This window comes from Nilaparvata lugens, chromosome 2 (genome assembly GCF_014356525.2).
Source record: "Nilaparvata lugens isolate BPH chromosome 2, ASM1435652v1, whole genome shotgun sequence".
Classification (NCBI taxonomy): Eukaryota; Metazoa; Arthropoda; class Insecta; order Hemiptera; family Delphacidae; genus Nilaparvata; species Nilaparvata lugens.
Window position 1 is genome coordinate 90,224,027 of NC_052505.1, and position 21,933 is coordinate 90,245,959.

Here is a 21,933-nt window from a genome sequence, read left to right on the forward strand (position 1 = left end):
GTAAATGTGTCAAAATGCCATACGCTATATATATATATATATATTATATATATATATATATATATATATATAATATATAATATATAATATTTCCTCAAACATATATCTACTCTTGTCATGAACTCATATCATTGTACTCTGTCCTAATCTGCCGGATTCAGATTGTCTATTTCAATTACGAGTAGTTATTGAATCTCTGTTAGCTCATATATTTGAGAAGCTTTTTTATTTGTATCAGTATTCTAATCTTACAACTTATTTTTCCAGTACACTGCGATTGTTTGGATCAAAGAATTCGTTCAGTTATCCAAGCAAGAGATGTTACCATACACGTCGGGAATTCTGATGGCAATATTTCCATGCCTTTCCTACGAGAACGACTCAAGAAAAAGTATCCTTTTTGCAATTTTTTCTATCATTATCAATTATTTAGATAATCCATGATATCCGAGACATGTGTCTATTTGACAACATTTTCAATCATCTATGCAGTACAGAATTTGTATTATATTATAAAATATTCATAGCTAGATGAACAGGTGTGCATACACTCACATAGTCGATAATTATGCTTGTCATTCTAGCATTCGATAAGTCAAGGCCAAGCACTTATGATTAGGCTACATTGTCATACAAGTATTGAAGTTTTTCTGCTATTTTATTTCGAATATTGATAGTTTCAAAGAAAATTACGGAAGTGAATTTTGAATTGAACATAGGCTATATATATTTATCTTCGATGTTCCACTATATTATTTATACTCAAGGGATAACCCGAAAAGGTTCTATAATTTTTTCACCCGTAAAAATCATCATAAGCATAAATAATTACCAACTAATTTTCTGTTAAGGTTTTTTAATTTCGGTTCTTCTGATAGTATTCCCTCTTCAAATCCATTTCAATACACTTTGTGGCTGTTTAATATAATTTAGTTCAGTGAAGATGAAAACATTTAAGAATCCACTTTCATCTCTTTTCCACAATCAATTTCCTTAATCAACAATAAAGATATAAAAGAAACTGCAAAAGAAGTGAACGTTAGTCTTCTATCTCTTGTTATTTTGGAAACAGATTTCACCGACTCATCCAAGCAGGTAAGATTTTCAAGTTATTCATAATATAGCTATGTTTAATTTCAAATGTGTTCAATTTTTTAATATCATAATTTTTTATTTTTTCATAGTCATGGCAGTTTTTTCAAACTAATTATTATTGGTTTAGATTGTGAAAAAATGGATTACCTATTTAAATAGTAATTGAGAAAATTTTTACAAGGTTATGATTATTTTTGGTGAACAATAACAAACATAGGTACCGCAAAAGTAGTTTTGTTTCAACATTTTATACATATTCATCTTGATACTAATCTTGAAGTAGAAAATTATTAATTTATAAAGTACTAAACCTTGTAGAATTAGAAATTCTGATCTTGAGTATTCTCATGAAAAGAAATGTAGGAGATTGTTCTACGAAGATCAATACATGCTATTACATCACGTTTCTATTCAAATTAAACTGTCAAATATATAAAATTATACAGTCAATTAAACAGTAATAAGTTATATATTCAACATAATGAATGTTTAAATACGCAAGACATATATTTTTGTAAATTGATTCTCATTACTATGTAAGTGACTTATTGACTAAACACATTTTTATGTGTGTATTTTTGTTCACTGAATATGACAAAAAACTATCAGAAATTAAAAACAAAATTTAAAAAAATATTAAAACGATCTAAGCATGTTATAAAAAACTTAGCATAGTGCAATTAGAAATTGGAAGTTGTATTCAAGATTCTTATCCATCGTTAATAGTCTTCCTTATCAATGAAGTAACAAGGAAACTACTATCTATTTATACTGGTAATTTCCATTTAGCTTCCTTTTCAAACAAACGTACCTTCATTCCTTGTTTATATGTCACTCTTCCCATTTCCCCCAACCTAACTTTGATAATAGACCTACTGTACTTATCTACTGCAATTCATTATGAACCTTCCATTGCAGTCTGCGCGAATTTGTTAACAAACTGACTCAATATTTTTTCAGAAAGAATCCAAGTTAGACCTAGAATCTGTAGTTGATGTTCTCACTAAAAATCTGCTACACACATCAGTGCAAACCAAGGTTGCAATACTACAGTGGATTTACCAGTTGTACACAAAACTGCCAAACAGGGTGAGTTACCACGTCTTTAAAATATTTTTATTCATAACAATTGAAAATTGTAGCCTATCTACTTCTGCTTGCTGAAAAATCAAATCATGATTTCAAAATTATTAACAATTCATCTTATGAAAATAACTAAAATAATAACAATTATTAGATAATGATTTGTTTGATCAAGAATAAGTAAGAAAAGACTTCGGACTTCATTACAATGTGCTTCAGAAAATGTAATATTAAGGAAAGAAATATAGTATTTTAAAGAAATATAGTATTTTCTTAATACTATAATTATGTAATGTAGTATTAACTACACTGTTCATAGTGTAAATCTAGTATTTCTTGAGCCGCGTTTACACCAGAGTTGTCAACGTATAAATTTCGGAAATTTGTTGCCAATCAATCAAAAGCACAACATTATGTCGTCAACTTGAATAAGTCTTTCCAATTGTTCAATTAAAGGTTAATTGTTGCTCTGAAAGTTTTTCAACACTGAGAAAGTTGCCAAAAAATGTCCCCCTCTACAATTCCACGCTGACTACGCTGTCTGGGCAAAAAACATTCACAACTATTGTTGCTCTACATTTGAGAAAAACAACTTGTTTTCTACAAGAAAATAGACAACTTTTTGTAGAAAAGTAATTTAAGACAACTTTGGTGTGAACGCAGCTTCAGCCTAATTGTATTGTTTTCTTTATTATTTACTAAATTTTGTTTCAACTTGAATTTTTTCTTATATTGCAAATTGCATGGTATTGAAAGTTATTGTACTGTGTGCAGGAGGCAAAATCAGTTTCTACCTGTTGTCTCTATTAATTAAATATTTCATTTGTTCAACATGATTGTAAATTCGGTATTATTGCACTTTCTGTAGATGATGGATCACGTGGAATCAGTTTTTCCAGTTCTGTTGAAGGTGCTATCCGATTCTTCAGATCATGTGGTTCAGAACACACTGCAGGTGATTGCGCAAATAATAACACTGCCCCATCACTCCAAATCTGGCGATGCTGGTAAGAATTTTCTATTGATTTAATTCAATTTCTTTTATTCACATTGAATATTATTCAAATTTGAAGTTTTATTTTCAAAAACAAACCAATTATCATTATCTATGTATAATACTCTTGTTCCTCTTAGAATAAATCCTACTGAGAATAGTAGGAAATATCCTACACATGTTTTAACACGCTTTTCATTGCAGTAATCTTATTATATTGGAATCCGATGTTATACAACACGATTATTCTCTTGATATTTTCAGGTAGTGTGAATACAGTTGAAGAGAAAGACTACTATTTCAGAAAGTTTATAATTAGCTTATTGAACCAATTCAGCTGTAACAGGGTTTTACTAGAGGAGAGAGGATCCTTCATAATCAGGTAGGTGTAGTTATTACAAGTAAAATGCATTTTAATTAAGTAAATTCATTACTGATCCACCATGAAGCCTGTTTTTGTATTTTATCAGAAACTTTTTTATTGTGATTTTTTGTATTTTGATTTATTTTATGTATTTTGTGTTGAATTGAATGAAATTATTGATTGATTGACTATTAATTGTATTGACTAGTTAAAAGAACTGGGTTTTGATTCGACTAGTAACAAGCTTTTCATTTGATTTAGGTGTAAGGAGAAACTCATCTAACATAATTACAGTCAAAAGTATCAGTAGTAAATGTACATGACATATTACATAATACAATATTATGTAATATTACATAGTACTAACGTAAACTATTAGTTTCAATATTATAATCAGGTAGGTATTTCTTTACTAACGAGTAAATAAATGCATTTTTCAGCTAAGTCGAAACATCACTGATCTTTTTTCAGAGTAAAAATTACTGATAGAGTAAAATATTATTATTTATAGGCTCAATCATAAGTTCAGAGTTCAGTGGTTGAAAACAGGCTGAAATAGTAATATATATTTTCATGCTAACAACTCCAATAGTGGAATTTTGGCTTGAGCAAAATTTGAAAAAGGTAACAATAGAGCATTCACTTCAATTGTAAACTCTAGGCACAAGATTTAGAAAAGGGAAAATAGAGAAATTTTAAACCAAAATATTTACAATGATCAAACATTTTATGAAATAGAAAGCAAAGGTTTATCCTCAACTTGACCACTTTATTATTGTGAGAAATTTGATATTATATCATTGATTCAAACAAAGAAATAAAACATCAACAAAAAACGTTTTAAATACTGTCACCTGTTCATATGACAATATATTATCTCATATATTATTGATTAGGATTTTAGAGTTTCAAATAATTAATCATTCAATGAACAATAATATAATTGTTCTACTTGTCATTGATAAGTGGCCATTTGTATTCGTCCATTACACATTTTAGTGAAGGCTAGCGGTAGCTTACATATTTGGTAGAGGTTTCTTCTCGCCATTACAATAGTTATCAAGAATACGTTTCTTGTTTCAGGCATCTCTGTGTTATTCTCAATTCTGAGAGAATCTATTGTATGCTGGCAGAAATATTACTGAAAGAGGAGAATCTGAAATTCACGAGCACCATGATAGAAGTGTTAAGCACCATCCTACTCACATCATCAGAGCTCTTTGAGCTTAGAACAAAACTAAAAGAATTCAATACAGAGGTAGGCCGAAATCTGTGTATTAATTCCAAACAACATCTTGATTTTTCCAGAGTATATATTATCTGTGCAGTAATTTCAAGTACTCTGTTAGTTCCGTTTCGGATCAAGAAAATGTGCAATAGATATAGTTTCCCTTGGGCTACAGTAAGCTCATGTTTGCAAAAGTTAGTATCCATCTCAACTGTGAAGCCAGTTACACACACATCGAACTTTTTGATCGATTTCTGGAGGTCCGATTTTTTCGGTCCTCATGAATATTCTATGTGCCGTCTTTTAAAAACGCATTCTCTGATTGTTTCTCGTAAAGTTAATCATAATTAGAATTTTACCGGATTTTGTGCAACAAGGCCATATCAGATTGAACAGAACTTGGCATGATGCGTGCAGATACATTATGTGTTGTCATGTTATGTTTAATCTAATAGAATTTATAAGGACGAAAAAACCGGACGTTCAAAAATCGACATGTAGGTATACATAACTAGCCTAATATATAGTTTTATTTCCCAACTGAATGTGGGTTTCAGTTTATAATAATTCGACGGCTATGGAACAATACTTTTGGCGCTTATGAGAATGCTTACACTCACGCAGGCTACGAACGTGTGAACACTTCCATAGAAGCCTGAATTATCCTTCCTTAGTCGTCGATTCATTACGCATAAACGGAACCCCACTTTTAGGAACTGATGCTTTAGGTTCATTTCTTTATAAAGAATAATTTTCTTTTCGTAAAGAAATATCTATCATCTGATCGCAGGGAATAGCTAGAATGAAGTTTCATGAAATAAATATTTTTTCCTACAGTTACGTTGAAAAGTGGCCATTGCTGCACTGATTACAGAACGCAAAGAATCACTTTTCCGCTCTAGTGCGGGAAAAACTTTTCTGCACTCCAGATTTGCAACATGGCAACCCAAAATACTTAGTAGGTTATATGGAGCAAAAGTGCAGCAAAATCAAAATGAAGTTGGTAACAGTGACTGCTGTGGCTGCTATAGTGAGCAGAGGTGCAACGAAGCACAACGCGCTAATTATTATTCATTATATATTATAACCAAGGACAACGAGGACTTTAGGATTTTAGGATTAAGGTTTTTATCAATAATAAAATTACACAGAAAAACATTTGATGCATTTCAGGCAATTTTACCCATAATTACCCACTTTTCATATTCAATGGTAACTGTAGGAAAAATTAAATGTGAAATACGTGCGCAAAGTTCCTCTGCTGCACTCAAGAAGCCATTCCGCCCTCGCCTACGGCTCGGGCGTAAACGTTTCTTTCGGTGCAGCAAACTGTCACTTTGCGCACTAGTTGCACAAATAACTATTTCAAGTGGAGCATGATTACACCGACAAATTTAAAACTCGAAGTCTCCTTACAGTAGCATTAACGTTTCTTTAAGTACCGATTTACAGCAATCATGAAAGAAATGATTCAATCTGTCGTGACGATTCAGTAAGGACCAAGCCACAAGCGTTTTTTCACTATCGGCGGATGAGTCGGCAGGGTAGGAAGCTCTCCGATTGGCTGATTATCAGCTGATTTCCGAACGCCAACCCAATCAGCTGTCAGCCAATCGGAGAGCATCCTGCCGACTCGTTCGCCGCTAATGAAAAAACACCTGAAAAACGTTTTATGTGACTTGGCCCCAAGTGAGAAACGTTCATTCACAAATTAATGTTTAAAAGGCAGTATGCAATCTGATGCAAACTGCATGTTGATGGCAAGCAGTTTGAAACTGCAAGCCCAGAAAATGGGGTTTCCAGGTAGGTAAGGGTTATAATACTGCAAGTGAATATCACAAGAGGAAATCTTGAGTTGATCAGTTTCAAAATCGAAAAGAGTTTCAAATTAGAATTTCGTTCTTTACACGAGACATCGCTGTTAGTGGATTGAGAAATCCACGGCTCCTTGCTCACTCTTGCCTCAAATCGAATACATTTTTGTAATGTATCGTTCGTCATTTCTGGTGTTATTAATAATGATTGAATAGAGTTGTGGTGATGTGATGTTAAATAAAAACGATATACAAATATTATACCCTTCATATTAAAAAAAAAACTTTAAAATAGTTCAACGAATAGTTTCGACCCTAACTTAGGTCATTTTCAAGTTGAAATGTAGAAAATGAATTAACAAGTTGATACTATATAATATGAACATATGCTTATTTTCATATGATGTTTATATTGTTTTTATTTATTTGTTCAAAAGTAGCCCATGTGAGTGAAGTGTTTTTATGATGTGATGTTTTATGTTGCAGGAAAGTTGTAATCTGTTCCTGTGTCTGTACAACCCATGGTGTCACAACCCCATTGCAACGATCGCTCTGTGTCTTCTCACACAGAACTACGTCCATGTCTGCGATCTGATTCGCGTCTTGTATCCTTTCAAAGTGTGTCAAATCATGGAGAAAAGATAGCATAAGAAGATATCCCATGATTTATTACAAAACAAGAAAGACTACAGGCATTTACGCCTATAGGGTGTTAATGTTCCAATATCGAATTCTGATAACAACTAATATAGAACTAAACTCTCAACTTCATATGGTACACGTTTTAGAGGTCTTATCTATCCAAACCATAGACTCACTTTACTCGAGAAAGGTCCATGTTACATGGCGATGAAAATTTTCAATGCCTTGCCACAGAGAATCCAAGAAAGTACTACACCTGATCGTTTCAAAGATAGCCTGAAATCCAATCTCTTGAATATTTGCCCTTTCAAAATTGATGAATTTTTTGAAAAAATATCGAATGTAATTCAAAGTCGTAAAACATGTTCTGATATGTATCATGATCTCATCCATACATCACTAGAGCTTTGCTATATCAAGCGATTTAATGTGAAAATTGTATAATAAATAAACAAAAACAATAGGACGACTAGCCAGTATGAGAATAGAATAATCTAATGAGGAGTAATAATCTAATTTGTCTGAATAACATACTTTGAATTCATCTGGATTGACAAGTATTTTTTTCAAGTTTTATCAAGTGGAATTGAGTAATAGGTTTATCAATTTAAAGTTGTTTATTGAAGGTTTTCCAGTTATCACTCATAGTTTGACATGTTGTGAGCCCGGTCTTACAAGATAGCCATAGACATAGGAAAGGATAGCATTAGAAGATCCCATGGTATAGGTCGTTTATGTTCCAAATTTCAATATGATGTTTTGTTATCTAAAGCTGATTACTGTCGATTATTACCGGTTTGGCCGGTTGAAAGTGTAAGAACGGCGGGAGAGACTACCAGCGTCACATAGCTTCAGTAAAAAAATAACTAATAGGTCTATTGGCTTGAGTTAACAGTAGAGTTTGGAACATAAATTCCCTAAGCCATGGGATATCTTTTCTCTAAGCTTGGTCTCACAACATGTTAAACTATAAGCGATAACTGATAAACCTTCAATAAACTACTTCAAATCGATAAAACTGTTTCTCAATTTCACTTGATAGAACTTGAAAAAAATTTGTTGATCCATCAGGATTAATTCAAAGTAGATTATCTAGACAGATTAAGGCATTACTTTCTTTTCTCACTGGATGGTAGTCTTATTGTGTTGTCCAAGTTTAGTTTTGTATCAATTCTTAACAGAATTTGGTATTGGTAGAATTTCAAGAACATCAAAATTAAGATGCGTACAGACTCAAGCGCCACAAAATCGTTCATTTTACTTCTCTCAGATTATGCTATGCTTATCATATCAATCAATCAAATAATTTATTGTCACTACAACAACGTCATTAACAACACAGAAAACATCAGTTTAAAAACCTATTACAAAGAAATCTTCAACTTTATATAAACATTCATTGACTAGTACATATCTATATTTGTACAGAAACATCAAGCTAGAACTAAACTGAGATAACTAGAAGGACTAGAATAAAACTAAGGTGCTGTTCATCGTGAAATTTCTAAATTCTTTCAGATGCAAGACTGCATTAAGTGACTACATTGAATTTATACTGATTATTATAGTATTGGATCTTGAAGAAAATAGCCTGGAGGATTGTATTCAATCAATTTTTATTATTCACTTGTTTTACCATAAAACTGTGTCTCATTTCTATTGTTTTATTACAATATTATTGGCTTTTGGCTTTTTGCAATCCTTAACTCGAGAATCTTTCAGTGCTAGCATGGAGATAACTGTAGACTTGCTGATTGAGATTGATAAACTAATTCAACTAATAGAATCGCCAATATTCACATGTAAGTCATATCAACTTATTTTCTATGGAAATGATATTCATGAAATTTTCCTTTTTTTAGGTCACGATCATGAGTATTATTATTATTTATTGGCTTCAAAATAATGAATATTAAGAATGCCAAATGCTTAAGGCTGTGCAAAGGCTAAAAATAAACTTTCTACTGGTAATATTTTCAAAGTATTTCGATTGTATATCATCAAGCTATCAAAATGAAAAAGTTTTCTCAGGAAAAAAATTTTTTCCTACAGTTACCTTGAAAAGTGGCCATTCCTGCACTGATTACAGAACGCAAAGAATCACTTTTCCGCTCTAGTGCGGGAAAACAATTTCTGCACTCCAGATTTGCAACATGGCAACACAAAATAGTTGGTGGGTTATATGGAGGAAAACAAAAATTAAGTTGGTAACAATGACTGTGGTTAGATTTAGATAAGAATCATTTCAATGACTACATTTATGATAAAATCCCAATCTAGAAATCCAAAACAAGAATAATGTTTATCTAAATCATAATTAAATAATAACTTCTCATCATTTAATAATAAATAATGTTTATTTTCTATTGACAGTAATAATTATTTCAACTCCAAGCAATGAGAAATGTAGCAAACACACATTTTGAAATTCGAATTTTCAGGTTAAATAATTACCATTCGAAATCCATGTCAATAAAATTAATAAAATAACATTAGAATATACTACAATAAAATATTTTCTGTTGTCTATGTTATTTTATAAATATTTTTTAGTTTACTTATAGTATTTTTCGGTAATTCTAGTTAATCATAATATTCTAAATATCTGAATACTGTTTTTAGCTGGATGAAACGAAGTTAGGTACGATTCTTCCTGCTAGGTCGCGCGCTTGTCGGTTCAGCCATTTTGCAGTCATCACAACCAGCTGTTGGCGTGAATTTTGAATGCGAATTTTTTGTTTTATCTGTATTTTTTCTGATTCTTGAATGAATAAAAATGAGAACTTTGGCTGAGAATTTTCAACTTCAATTGGATTATTAATTTTTAAATGAATTAAGGTTGTTATTAATAACAGCATCACACACACAAACATTTTGATGGATTTCAGCCATCATTTTATCCATAATTACCCACTTTTCATATTCAATGGTAACTGTAGGGAAAATTTAATGTGAAATACGTGCGCAAAGTTCCTATGCTGCACTCAAGAAGCCATTCTGCCCTCGCCTACAGCTCGGGCGTAAATGTTTCTTTCGGTGCAGCAAACTGTCACTTTGCGCACTAGTTGCACAAATAACTATTTCGATCATTACTTTTCGAGATATGAGCGCCTTAAGTTCAAATTTTTGGGACAGAACATTTTAAATTCGGTAAGAGATAAATCATTGAGACTTGGAGGATAGAGTCTTCATGGTATTGTTGATCTAGTTGAACGAAAATTCTCTGAAAATATCAATTTTTGAGAAAGTTATTCAATTTACCAAAAATAACTTTTACTTGAGTTATTTTTTGTAAATTGAATAACTTTATCAAAAATTGATATTTTCAGAAAATGTTTGTTTTACTAGATCAACAATATCATGAAGAATTTATCCTCTAAATCTCATGGATTTTTATCTCTCACCGAAATTGAAATGCTGTCCCAAAAATTTAAACTTTAGGCGCTCATATCTCAGAAAGTAATGATCGGGAAAAAAATGTTTTCCTGAGAAAACTGTTTTATTTTTATAGCTTGATGATATACAAATCGAAAAACTTTGAAAAATATTACCAGTAGAAAGTTTATTTTTAGCCTTTGCACAGCCTTAATATACTTGGGTGAAAATGGAGAGTATGGAATAAATCTATTAATATAAATTATTAGGTAGTATTTATTGAGGAATTTGATTTTTATCAGATCTTTTTTTGTAGAACAGTATGTACAGTTCAATTAGTGAAATTAATTGATTATCATAAAAATAATCAATATTGAGGTGATTATTTACGTTCTATACACTTTGTAAACCTTTCATAGAAATGATTTGTTATTAAAAGTTGAGGGACATTCTATGAACAATTTCGAGGTAAGATCGCTCTCACGATATCTTCATCAATTGACTTTAATAAGGAAATATTTCTCACCTTAACGTAGATTTAAGTCACTTCCAATTTTATTCAGTTTCTAATGATTTTATATTCGACAGATGTGAGATTGGAGTTATTGGAAGTTCCCCACAACGGACCGCTTGTCAGAGCACTGTATGGCCTTCTCATGCTGTTACCACAGACGCCTGCCTTTCATACGTTGCGCCATCGGCTGGACTGCATTCCCAAATTACAACTTCATGCTGGCAACAGGTATGTCATTACTTCAACCCCTGCAGACCAAGACAACTTTTGTGCCGATATCTGGGGACTGGGGCCCTGTTGCATGAAAATGAAAATACTCTTTATTAGGCGGGGTTGAAGGCTTTTAACAAAATAATTTGTTTCAAGTAGAGAAGATTGAAACGGTATTGTGTTTTATAAAATCGACGTAATTTTAAGTCTTCTCTACCAATCAACTTTGAAAAAACAATCTTGCATGATTAATTAATGCTTATAGCTTTATAGCTTGATACTTTCCTATTCTTATAACCAACTGACTGCTGGTATTATCTATTTATTTACAAATGTAATAAATACATTTGCTGGTATTATTATTTTGTATTTCATCATGCAATAGAACCATGGTGGTAATATCATAGAGAAACAATAGCGTAAGTAGATATCCCATGGTATAGGTCGTTTATGTCGCAAATTTTACTGTTATCTCAAGCCGATTACTGTCGATTTTTACTGTTCTGTTGGGGTGGGAGTGTATCAACGGCACAATATGAGAGACTACCAGCACAGAATATTAATATAGAATATAATATATAATATATATAATACAGAATATAAATATATTAGTATTCTGTGCTACCAGTGTCACACAGCTTCACGGGAAAGAATTACATGAACTATCGGCTTGAGATAACAGTAAAAGTTGCGACATAAACGCCCTATACCATGGGATATCTACTTATGCTATTGTTTCTCTATGGTAATATTCTCATTGTGTAAACTCCAATACTGAGGGCAGGTTTCACAAAAGTCTGTTTGTTTGAATCATGATTAAATGCTACGGGAACGAATCAGAGAAGGCTTCTCTGATTGGTTCTCGTGGCATTTAATCATGATTAAAATTTGACTAACTTTTATGCAACTGGGTGAGAACTATGACTATTGTTTGACTGAGATGGCTCTATTCGAAGAAAAAATGGAACCGACAATCTCGAGCCAAAAGTTCTAATATATTTAGTAAAAATACGTTAAAGTTTCTTGATTTGAATACTGTCACTTTAAAAATATGATTTTTCTGAATCACCAGTGAAAAGTTTTTTAGCCGCTCGTACTACCTTGTAACTCAGTTTCCTAGACCACATGTGACCAGAAATCAAAGACTTAATGAAATTCTATTTCAAATTTCAGTAAAAACTCAACGGCCAGGAGAGAAGATGATCGAATCAAGTTTAAACAAGTGAATTTCGATAAACTTCTTGAACACTTCATTAAAGTGCAGGAGAGACATAGACAGAAGAAAATATCGACAAGGAGAGAAGAGCTGTACGAAAAAAGCATCAAGTTTGTGGAAGCGTGATTGTATTTAAACCAAAGTTCATAAGGTGTCTAGTAGTTTATTTTACGCAGTATAAGTTCAGGGTGAAGCCAAGGTACTTTAGTATTCTTTAGCAATTTATTAAAAAATCCTAACCGGAATCTACCTTGAGCATCGAATAACATTCGAGCCTGAATTTATCATTCTGTTCGAATACTATGATACCTTCAACCAACAAAAAAGTAAAAACTAATTTTGCATCATTTGGATAATTTGTGACTCATGTGTATGACTTGAATTCAGACGTTAATCTATCTTGCAAGAAATACCTATATCGTCAGCTTTGTTAAGTTAAGTCTAAATTTAGAATCTTTGAAATTAATAAGCCTAACGGCTTTATTTGTTGACACAATTACCGATTAGAAATAAATTTAATTTGAACGATTACATTTCGACATTTGAAAATACTAATTTTTGGGGACAAAATTGTTGTTTTAGTCGATATATTGGCGACTCCCTTTCATTAATATAGTCCAACAATATAGATTGGACTCTTCCATGCGTGAATGCAAACAATCCATAAGTAATGTAACATGAATATCAAATGCAAGATGAATATAATTTGCAACTATTGAAGCTGGTAAAGTACTCGTATATATGTGGGTTACTGTTTACTGATCGACATATTAATGATTTATTTTTATGCAAAAATATGTAGTTATGTAGTAGCATTATTAATAAATATATATTTAGTTAATAGCAGCTACAATATGTGAACATGTGCAATCATTTCTTCATTTCTTGTAGGTTATTAAAGAGAAACTTAATTCTGAAAATCAATATGTAAAATTGGAATAGAAAAGTTAGTAGATGTTACAGTAACTAACTTTGTAATCATAACCATGGCTATATATTTACTGTAGTAGATGTGATTAAGATCCGGTGTTCTGATCAGTCATTGTGTAAGCTGTAAGGTATGACTTGAGCAGACTAAATTAATTCTCAATTGAGATAATAAACATGAACTTTCAATATTTTTAACTGGAAAGTACCTAAGTGATTTAACAAGAAATTTGATGGAATAAATAAGTATAAAAGAAATTGTAATTTCTTAAAGAAAAATCGATTTAGTATTGAATGAGATGTAAATTGTTGAATGTTTATTTTCTAAAACTAATCTACATTCCTGTATATTAAATTTAATCTGATTAATATAGAATAATTAACAATAATTATGTAAACTGCAGGAAAGACTGAATAAATCTGAATCCATTTTAATGAACTCATTTTGTTTTTAATTGAGAATTTCACACACAGGTTGAAGTCATTTGGGAAATGAACGAAATACCAGGTATCATTCGATTAAAAATGACGATGTCATTAAAAATGTATGTTGTTATCCGCTCATGAATATTCAGATTTATTCCTATAGAAACTCTTCTTTAATCCCCTGAACCTTTTATCCTTATTTCGCTCTCTAGAAGAGAAAAAAAATGCAAATTGCATGAATGAGTATTCAAGATTGACGCGAAACAGTTATGTTTCTAAAGCACATCCATTTAGAACTATGTGCTTGAAAGAATTGAGTATTATATCCATGCCTATTGGGCATTACTCATAGATTTTTGTCAAATTTTGAAACAACTGTTCTTTGGTAGATAATTAATTAAGAAGGAAAACATGAGCCAATGAGCAAGTTGAAAAAAGTACATTCGTCGAGTTGAAATCCAAATTTCAAACAGTTTGAAAGCTGATAAAAAGTTCAAAAATCTCAAAACAAAGGAACAAATTATATAAATCTTATTGGAAATCACTTCCTCTTTCCAACCACATTTTCATCTCGAAAACTAAGGTCGATACAAGAAAATTTTACTGAACATTTTTTGTTGCAAATTCAATGTAAAATCTATGGTCTTCGGCTGTTACACTTTTGTGGGAATATGTTTATACGTGAACATAAGATATGAACTTACTTACTCCCAGGGCCATCTATATCTAAGTTGATATTTGGCCGCACCAACAAACTGTCTCCACGTAGTTCGCTCCCCAGCATCTCTTTCTGTCGCTCCAAGTCTCTCCATGTCAGTCTTAACCTGTTGCCACCATCTCTGTCTGGTTCTCCCACGGGGTCTTCTTCCTAGAGGGTTGGGTGTTGAAACTTTTTTCAGCTTGGACTCTTTTCCTCTTCTGAGTATGTGCCCAGCCCATTGTAATCTCCTACATTTTATTTCACTTACAATGTCTGGTTTATTGTATAAGATATGAAATAGGAGTATAATTGAAATACCACGAATTTATAGTCAAAAAAGATTCGTTTTAATTTTTTGACTATGCAAAATATTGTCATAATATTTCTATCATACAAGTTTCGACTAAAACATTTAGTTGGTTATTGAATAACTTAGGTTTAGATAAGAAACTTGAGATCCGCCATATGTAATAAGTCTACAAATAACAGCTAACTCGTATAATAAAGTAATCTTGCAGTGTTATTTCCAAAGGAAGTTCACTTACTCAAAGATTATTATTTATCCGATGTTTCCAAATATTTCTCCGCTTCTCTCAAGAGTGACTTTGTATCTTCATATTCCACTTTATCAAGCGCTTTTTCAATAGTACACCATTCAAATGCTTGATGTTCAGAAGATAATTTGACAGTTGCATTTTTGTCTACGATTTCTGCGAGCCAATAGGAAACCGTCTTCTGTTTTCCAAACGCTTCATACTGTAAGGGAACAGATAAAATAGGAGTATAATTAAAACTGAACTCACAATTTTACTTTGGAAAGACTAGTGAAACTTGCACAATAATTCTATACTGTTTCTGTTTCCCAAACGCTTCATACTGTAAGGGACAGACAAGATAGGAGAATCATTAAAATTGAACTCACAATTTCACATTTGAAAAACTAGTGAAACTTGCACAATAATTCTATACCTGCTGATTTTAGTCGGAATTCATGTCCAAAACATATATAGTGGATTAATCCATAACCAATTAGCTTGGTATTCACAACCACTGTTGCATGCATATCAATTGCAGTAAGTTTTCATCATAGTTTCTAGTATTGCTATTATCCTGACATCATTTCTTGAGATTATATTCTCAAAATGGATCTCTAGATGAGAATTTGTTTTTGTCAAACCCAAGGTTTCATACACACAGAGCTCAACCGGGTTATAGCAACTGGAGCAACTTCATAAGTTCTATATATTTTGCTAGTTGTGTTATAATTCAAACTAACCTCAACTTGAATTGCTAAGGCGTTGCTCCCGTTGCGCATTTGTTCTCTGGAAGTATGCAGTCTTGTAGACTGTATCAATGAGCAGACTGTACGCTACAATAGTATTGGTTTATAACAATACAACTTAACTTCCTATAAATATTTTTTTCTAGATTCTGGTATCTCTAACTCGGGTATAGAACACGCGTGTGGGAATAGAAATAGATTAATCTAAGACGTTTACGGTCTGAACAATAATTACTGAGTACAAATGTGAACTGTTAACTTACCACTAATTGTTTATGAAACTTTTTGTCGATTGCAAGGCTCTCTGCACTGAGCCCAGATTCTTCAACAGTTTCCCTTAAAGCTGCTTGCATCTCATCTTCACCAGGGTCTAAATGTCCTGTAAATTTTAAAAATATTACAGAGCTTGATAATCATGACAATAAGCTGAAAATCCTATTCTTATCAATCGGAATGGATATTATAGTACCTAACCAGGTTTAGCTAAATAAAATGCATAGTACAACGAAAAAATACATGTTGAACGTATTATTATAGATGCTTCTAGTTTTTAGACAAATGGAGAATCATGACAAAAAGAATATTGAATTAGAAATTCTCATTTTCCTGTGTGTTCACAGAGTTGATCAAATCCCTACCAATAGTGATATTTTATAGTATTCATTGAATATTGAAAAATCTCAATTCAGAAATGAAAATAATACAAAATCAGTATAATCTAGATGTTATTTTATTATAATATTAAAATATAAATCTCAACAGGAGGAATTTGTGTTTATGTTGTTATTGAACAGCATAAATTATTTTAGGGAAACTATGACAATTCAGGATACTTTAAAGCGATGAATATGAATATTGGAAATAAATACATTTTGATGCACAGTGAAGATTATTTTTGATTGAAAACTTGATAAAAAATCTGGTGTGGTACACTCACACAACGTTCCTTGCTCATATTTGAAACTACGATCAGACTTCTGTATATGTGTATATATAATTGTTTTCAGAGTACTTTTTCCTTTGTGTAAAATAATTGTGAAATTAGATTTGTTTTTTAGTCGTCATTTTTTTAAAGTCGTCAAAACAGCTGTTCTACAGATGAAATATCTTGACTATGATGTGTACTTTTCATGAACTGCGCTACTTACCTACCTCATGCACGAGAAGGAGGTTACTGAGTCCATTTCTCAAGGATGGGGTGGACCTCCCATTAGTTTCCCAGAAAGGAGACTCATGCCAGTTGATAGAGCTAATAAATAACTATACAGGGTAAGAATTTGAAAAAATCGGTCAAGTTATTTATGAGAAAATCGTGAAAAACATGGTTTTTTAGTAATTATCCGCCATTTTTCTCAAGAATATTACGGAGCTCCTGTAATTTTCCCAGAAATGAGACGCATGTCAGTTGATAGGGCTTATAAATAGATATCCATGTTATAAATTTGAAGAAAATCGTTATCGTTTTCGAGAAAACCGTGAAAAACATGGTTTTTTAGTAATTATCCGCCATTTTGAATTCAATTTTATTGAATCACTTATTGTCGGATCCTCATGGTATAAGGACCTTAAGTTTAAAATTTCAAGTCAATCGGTTTATTAGGAATGGAGTTATCGTGTTCACAGACATACACACATACACACACACACACACACACACAGACCAACACCCAAAAATCATGTTTTTGGACTCAGGGGACCTTGAAACGTATAGAAAACTTGGAATTAGGGTACCTTAATTTTTTTTGGAAAGCAATACTTTCCTTACCTATGGTAATAGGGCAAGGAAAGTAAACATAAATTTGGTTTGATGATTTGACCAACACCCAAAAATCATGTTTTTGGACTCAGGGGACCTTGAAACGTATAGAAAACTTGGAATTAGGGTACCTTAATTTTTTTTGGAAAGCAATTCTTTCCTTACCTATGGTAATAGGGCAAGGAAAGTAAACATAAATTTGGTTTGATGATTTTTCCATTTGCACAATTTTCATCATTTTTATGGAACAACTGTCTTGTGTTAATATTGTATCAATGATCGAAATGATTGTATGGCTGGCTATTCAATTGAAATACAAATGTGAAAAGGTACCTTTTGGTGGAGTCCAATGGTAAGGTTTGTAAGAAGCTTTCAATAACAGATACTCCACGTTAGGATTTCTTCGAAAAATTAGAAGTCCAGCCGCTCTTGTCACTTTTTCAGTCATAGTTTATTGAATTTCGAAATAGTTTATAACTGAAACGAGATTTTCAAATATTAATAAATGTATCATGCCTATACATTTTAATTGTTTTGCATTATCAATACTAAATTACAATTGTATTCATTCACATTTTCACTAGAAATAGGAGATTTTTTATTGACCCAGACAAATGATGTAAAACGTTTCTTTAACAAAGTAAATCTTTACAGAGGAGTACATAATCTGCACACGTGATTTTCTGGTAATGTAAAGTGTGCGTTGATAAAACAGAGATCAAAACTTAAAATACTATGAAGAGCATACTTGACCCTCTCTTGTACAGTGAATAGTTTGTCTAACCAGGACTTCCTATATACAGTGGTCCTGGTTTCACTGTGATTTACGAGCTCACTATTAAACCCCAACTATACGGGCGTCTTTTACGCTCTGATTTTTTCGCTCGTTAGCCGGATGCAATGCCTCTTATGGGGTGAACTATAAAAGCGAACTCGCAACGCTCCCCATAAGAGGCCATGCATTTGAAGACGCGTGAAATAAATTCCGTATAGTTGTAGTCTTACAGCCACACTTTTTACCTTTCACCTTCTTCATTAATTACCCACACTTGTAGGGTCGATGGCGTCATGTCATAAATAAAAATGCAAAAAAACTATAACCACTAATTGATCATGATGGCACTGATCAGTTCAAATCAAAACTTGATTATTATCATTCAAGGCCTTGTTCTCCAACTTAATGGCAATTTAGCCAGATAGAACTTGAGTTTTTGGCCTGGGCCCGACTTAACATTAAACACTGGTGTGCCTTTTGAATGCTTGCTACCATCGGACTCCCCATAGCATCTGAGAGACGTCATCGTTCAGAAATTCTGAGAGAGGTAATCATTCAGAAGTTCCTGGACATCGTAATAAGCCCTGGCTCTCATGAAACCAGTCACAACTCTCTCAACACGCTGAGGTCCAACTGCTTCACCCCTGCAGGCAGCCTGTTGAAGTTTCGCAGTGTTGAACTCCTTTAGCATACCCGCGTTCTATGGAGGCGTCAAACAGCTTTAGATGCCTATAGTGTGGTCCACGTTATAATGGCAGTGGATAAAGATGCCTATAGTGTGGTCCACGTTATAATGGCAGTGGATAAAGATGCCTATAGTGTGGTCCACGTTATAATGGCAGTGGATAAAGATAGAAGAATAGCGATGCCAATTCTCTGCATTAATTAATTATATTTCTACACCGTCAAAAACATAATTGTCATCGTTGTGGACCTAGAAAAGGATAGTACCACCGGCTTTGTCGAATGATAGACAAGGATAGCAAAACTGAAGTTGATCAAATACTGTCATTATAACGTGGACCGCACTATAGTGTTGTAGTGATGCGCATCAGTCCGAGTTAACAAATTTTATTGATTCTCCTTGACGACATAAGGCAGAGATTGAAGTGGTTGACTATTGTTAGAATACCCAGCCAAACAAAAATGGCTTAGCAATGAGCAAGGTGTTTGCTTGCAGTAATGATCCTGGCTGCCAGTTTTTGCAGCTTCAGTATGTCCACAACCTTGGATGAATGGCCCCACATGAATAGACCATGGGAGATAATAAGTGAAAAAGTGCATTAAACACCATTATCGCATATGCCTCCGTCACATGTCCTCTCAGCTTGAGCAAAAGGAAACAGATTTGGTAGAGTCTCTTGGTCACTTGCTGGATTTGACTGTCCCAGATGAGCTTTGAATGTAGGATAAAACCCAGCTGACAAACTGCAGATGATGTTTTGTGGCTTCCTCTCATTTGGTAGATTAGCCCACTGTCGCCCGCTCTTTATCAAAGAGAGGATCCTCACCGTCTTCTCCCTCTATGTTCTTCATACCCTTTGCAGAACACATGCAAACGTGGGGTTGCTCGTGACCCGACAGAGCTTCCACCCGTATGAGACTAGGAGTAGACTCAGGCTGGATTTACCCTACCAGAGGCTGAGCAGAACTCGGACTGGTCTGGCTCATATGTCTATCAGCCTCTATAATAGGCAGCCTCTGTTGGCCAGGGATCTGTCTGCTGTGCGGTTTCGAGGGGCTCTGAGGAGCCTGCTGACGGAACACCCTCTGTACTCACTCCGTGAGTTCTTTATGTTGGAGAGCAGTGTGGTGAGTGCCTATTTTCTTATTTGATTTCTGTCTCCGGGCAGTTGTTTTTCTTTTACTTTTTTGACGAGTCCCAGTGGGCTTCACTTTAGTGATCCCTTTTATGGACCTATTTAATTAAATACTAAAAAAACTAAATTTTGCTAGGAACGAATTACCAGGAATCATAAGGTTGAAGATTGCAGATACTCCGCCGACATCTCCAGACCCACTGAAGATCAATGCCAGATAACAGCAATAGTATATTATCATCAATTGTTGTACCATTGTCATTCAGGTCGTTGATCATCACGATGAACAGGATTGAACCCTGAGGTACCCCAAAATCCACAGGGAAAGGACGGGAAGCAGCTCCACCCAATGACACCACCTTTATCCTCCCAGTTAGATATGACTCCAAGATGTTTAGAGCAGAGTCTCTACAACCTCACACAGACTTCCCAACGCTCTGCTCAAACCACAAAATATAAGTGCCAGGGACTCACCATCCTTTAACACTAAATCAATTTTCTCAGCCACTCGACTCACTGTATCAACAGTTGACGAAAACCAATCTGCATATTTGAGAAAAGGTCGTTTCTCTCAAAGAACTACCCAATTTTGGGGTTGATGATTGCTTCAACCATCCTTCTACAGATTGGAGTCATTGATAAATTGGTCTGCAGCTGTTTAGGCTCTAATAATCACCCTTTTAGAATTACAGGTTTTAGAACCCATTTAGTCATGTCACATTGTCATTTAAAAGCTCACAATTATGCCAAGGCTATACAGCGCAGGGATTATTTTGCGCGTTTTTAGAATGCATGTCATCTTATGAGGAACGTCTCTTATGTTGCTCGTATAGTTTATCATATATTAAGGAAATGCATTGCATTAGTCTAATATTAAAAAAATCTGCTCATCTTACACCCTAGTAGGCATATAGTTAGAGTCTAGTGTATAGGGTATAGTATATAGGGTATAGTAGGGTCTTAAAGCTGAAAAAACAATTGAACACGGAAAAAAGAAACACGGTTGTTATCCAGGTAAGAGGTTAAAGATATATATCATTATAATTCTTGATAAGAATTATCATAAAGTAATTATCCATAAAGTAAGCCTACCTATGGTATTAAATCCTAAAATTGTTACCTAGGTACTAGAAAGATTACGTAACAGAAAGCACCCTTCTACGTTTAATAAAACATGAGATTAGTTTATTGAAGCGGCTTCACCTCGCCTATCTGAAGCAGTAAAATAAATTTGTTATAGATTAACAGTAACGTAAATTTGAATAGAAAATCCATCTGATTGTAAAAATACAATAATAAGTTGAGCTCTATGACCTGAGCTGCATTATATACTCACGGAATATTGATAACAATGAAGCATAGATGTTTTAAACTACGTTAATTGAGTTAGGCGAACTAATCAATGACATCAACATCTACCATCTTGCTACAGGCACAGTAGAAAATAGTTATTGTGATTTGAGGTTATGTCTGTTTATTTTGAAAATGTAGAAACAACGAAATTGAGAAGGCATCACTGCCACCTGAATTAAAATAAGCCCAGTATCGGCGCCCGCGTCATAGTGCCCGAGTGGCCTCGTCTGAAGCCAGTCTCCCTCAAATGCCTCGGCGAAGCAGTCTGCGTCCATCGATTCGAAAATAACACAAATCCCTCAGCTATGACATGACAATATTATTACACATCATAAAAAAGGAAAACAGGTCATTTTAAC

The 21,933-nt window shown here is 33.3% G+C and overlaps 2 protein-coding genes across 3 annotated transcripts in view; one reads left to right on the top strand and one right to left on the bottom strand.

The window, feature by feature from the left end:
• Positions 1 to 13,901, top strand: part of LOC111060250 (protein VAC14 homolog) — a 26,210-nt gene extending 12,309 nt beyond the window's left edge. Inside the window, exons 6-15 of the mRNA XM_022347910.2 lie at positions 268 to 391; positions 1,010 to 1,095; positions 2,056 to 2,184; positions 3,047 to 3,185; positions 3,437 to 3,554; positions 4,620 to 4,794; positions 7,065 to 7,183; positions 8,943 to 9,022; positions 11,184 to 11,337; positions 12,493 to 13,901. Of these exons, the coding sequence (XP_022203602.2) occupies positions 268 to 391; positions 1,010 to 1,095; positions 2,056 to 2,184; positions 3,047 to 3,185; positions 3,437 to 3,554; positions 4,620 to 4,794; positions 7,065 to 7,183; positions 8,943 to 9,022; positions 11,184 to 11,337; positions 12,493 to 12,661 (1,293 nt within the window). The 3' untranslated portion in view covers positions 12,662 to 13,901. The remainder of the gene's footprint in view (positions 1 to 267; positions 392 to 1,009; positions 1,096 to 2,055; positions 2,185 to 3,046; positions 3,186 to 3,436; positions 3,555 to 4,619; positions 4,795 to 7,064; positions 7,184 to 8,942; positions 9,023 to 11,183; positions 11,338 to 12,492) is intronic.
• LOC111060252 (bis(5'-nucleosyl)-tetraphosphatase [asymmetrical]) lies at positions 10,914 to 21,715 on the bottom strand. Of its 2 annotated transcripts, XM_022347913.2 has the most exons (5): positions 21,558 to 21,715; positions 17,960 to 18,103; positions 16,134 to 16,249; positions 15,134 to 15,344; positions 10,914 to 11,403 (listed from the first exon to the last, which is right to left on the bottom strand). In XM_022347913.2, exons 2-4 carry the CDS (start codon positions 18,072 to 18,074, stop codon positions 15,144 to 15,146), a joined length of 432 nt encoding a protein of 143 aa, XP_022203605.2. In that variant the 5' UTR covers positions 18,075 to 18,103; positions 21,558 to 21,715; the 3' UTR covers positions 10,914 to 11,403; positions 15,134 to 15,143. The 2 variants fall into 2 exon arrangements, with proteins under 2 accessions (XP_022203605.2, XP_022203603.2); XM_022347911.2 differs by lacking the exon at positions 10,914 to 11,403 and having other exon boundaries at positions 14,913 to 15,344.
• Between the last annotated feature and the right edge of the window lie 218 nt (positions 21,716 to 21,933).

Bases quoted from the DNA above. Each gene is read 5' to 3' on its own strand.
- LOC111060252 (XM_022347913.2), bottom strand. From the start codon at position 18,074: ATGACTGAAAAAGTGACAAGAGCGGCTGGACTTCTAATTTTTCGAAGA. The intron at 16,250-17,959 runs GTACCTTTTCAC...TAAAATTTACAG, and splicing joins CCATTGGACTCCACCAAAAG to GACATTTAGACCCTGGTGAA. The intron at 15,345-16,133 runs GTAAGTTAACAG...GTTCCCTTACAG, and splicing joins AGTTTCATAAACAATTAGTG to TATGAAGCGTTTGGAAAACA.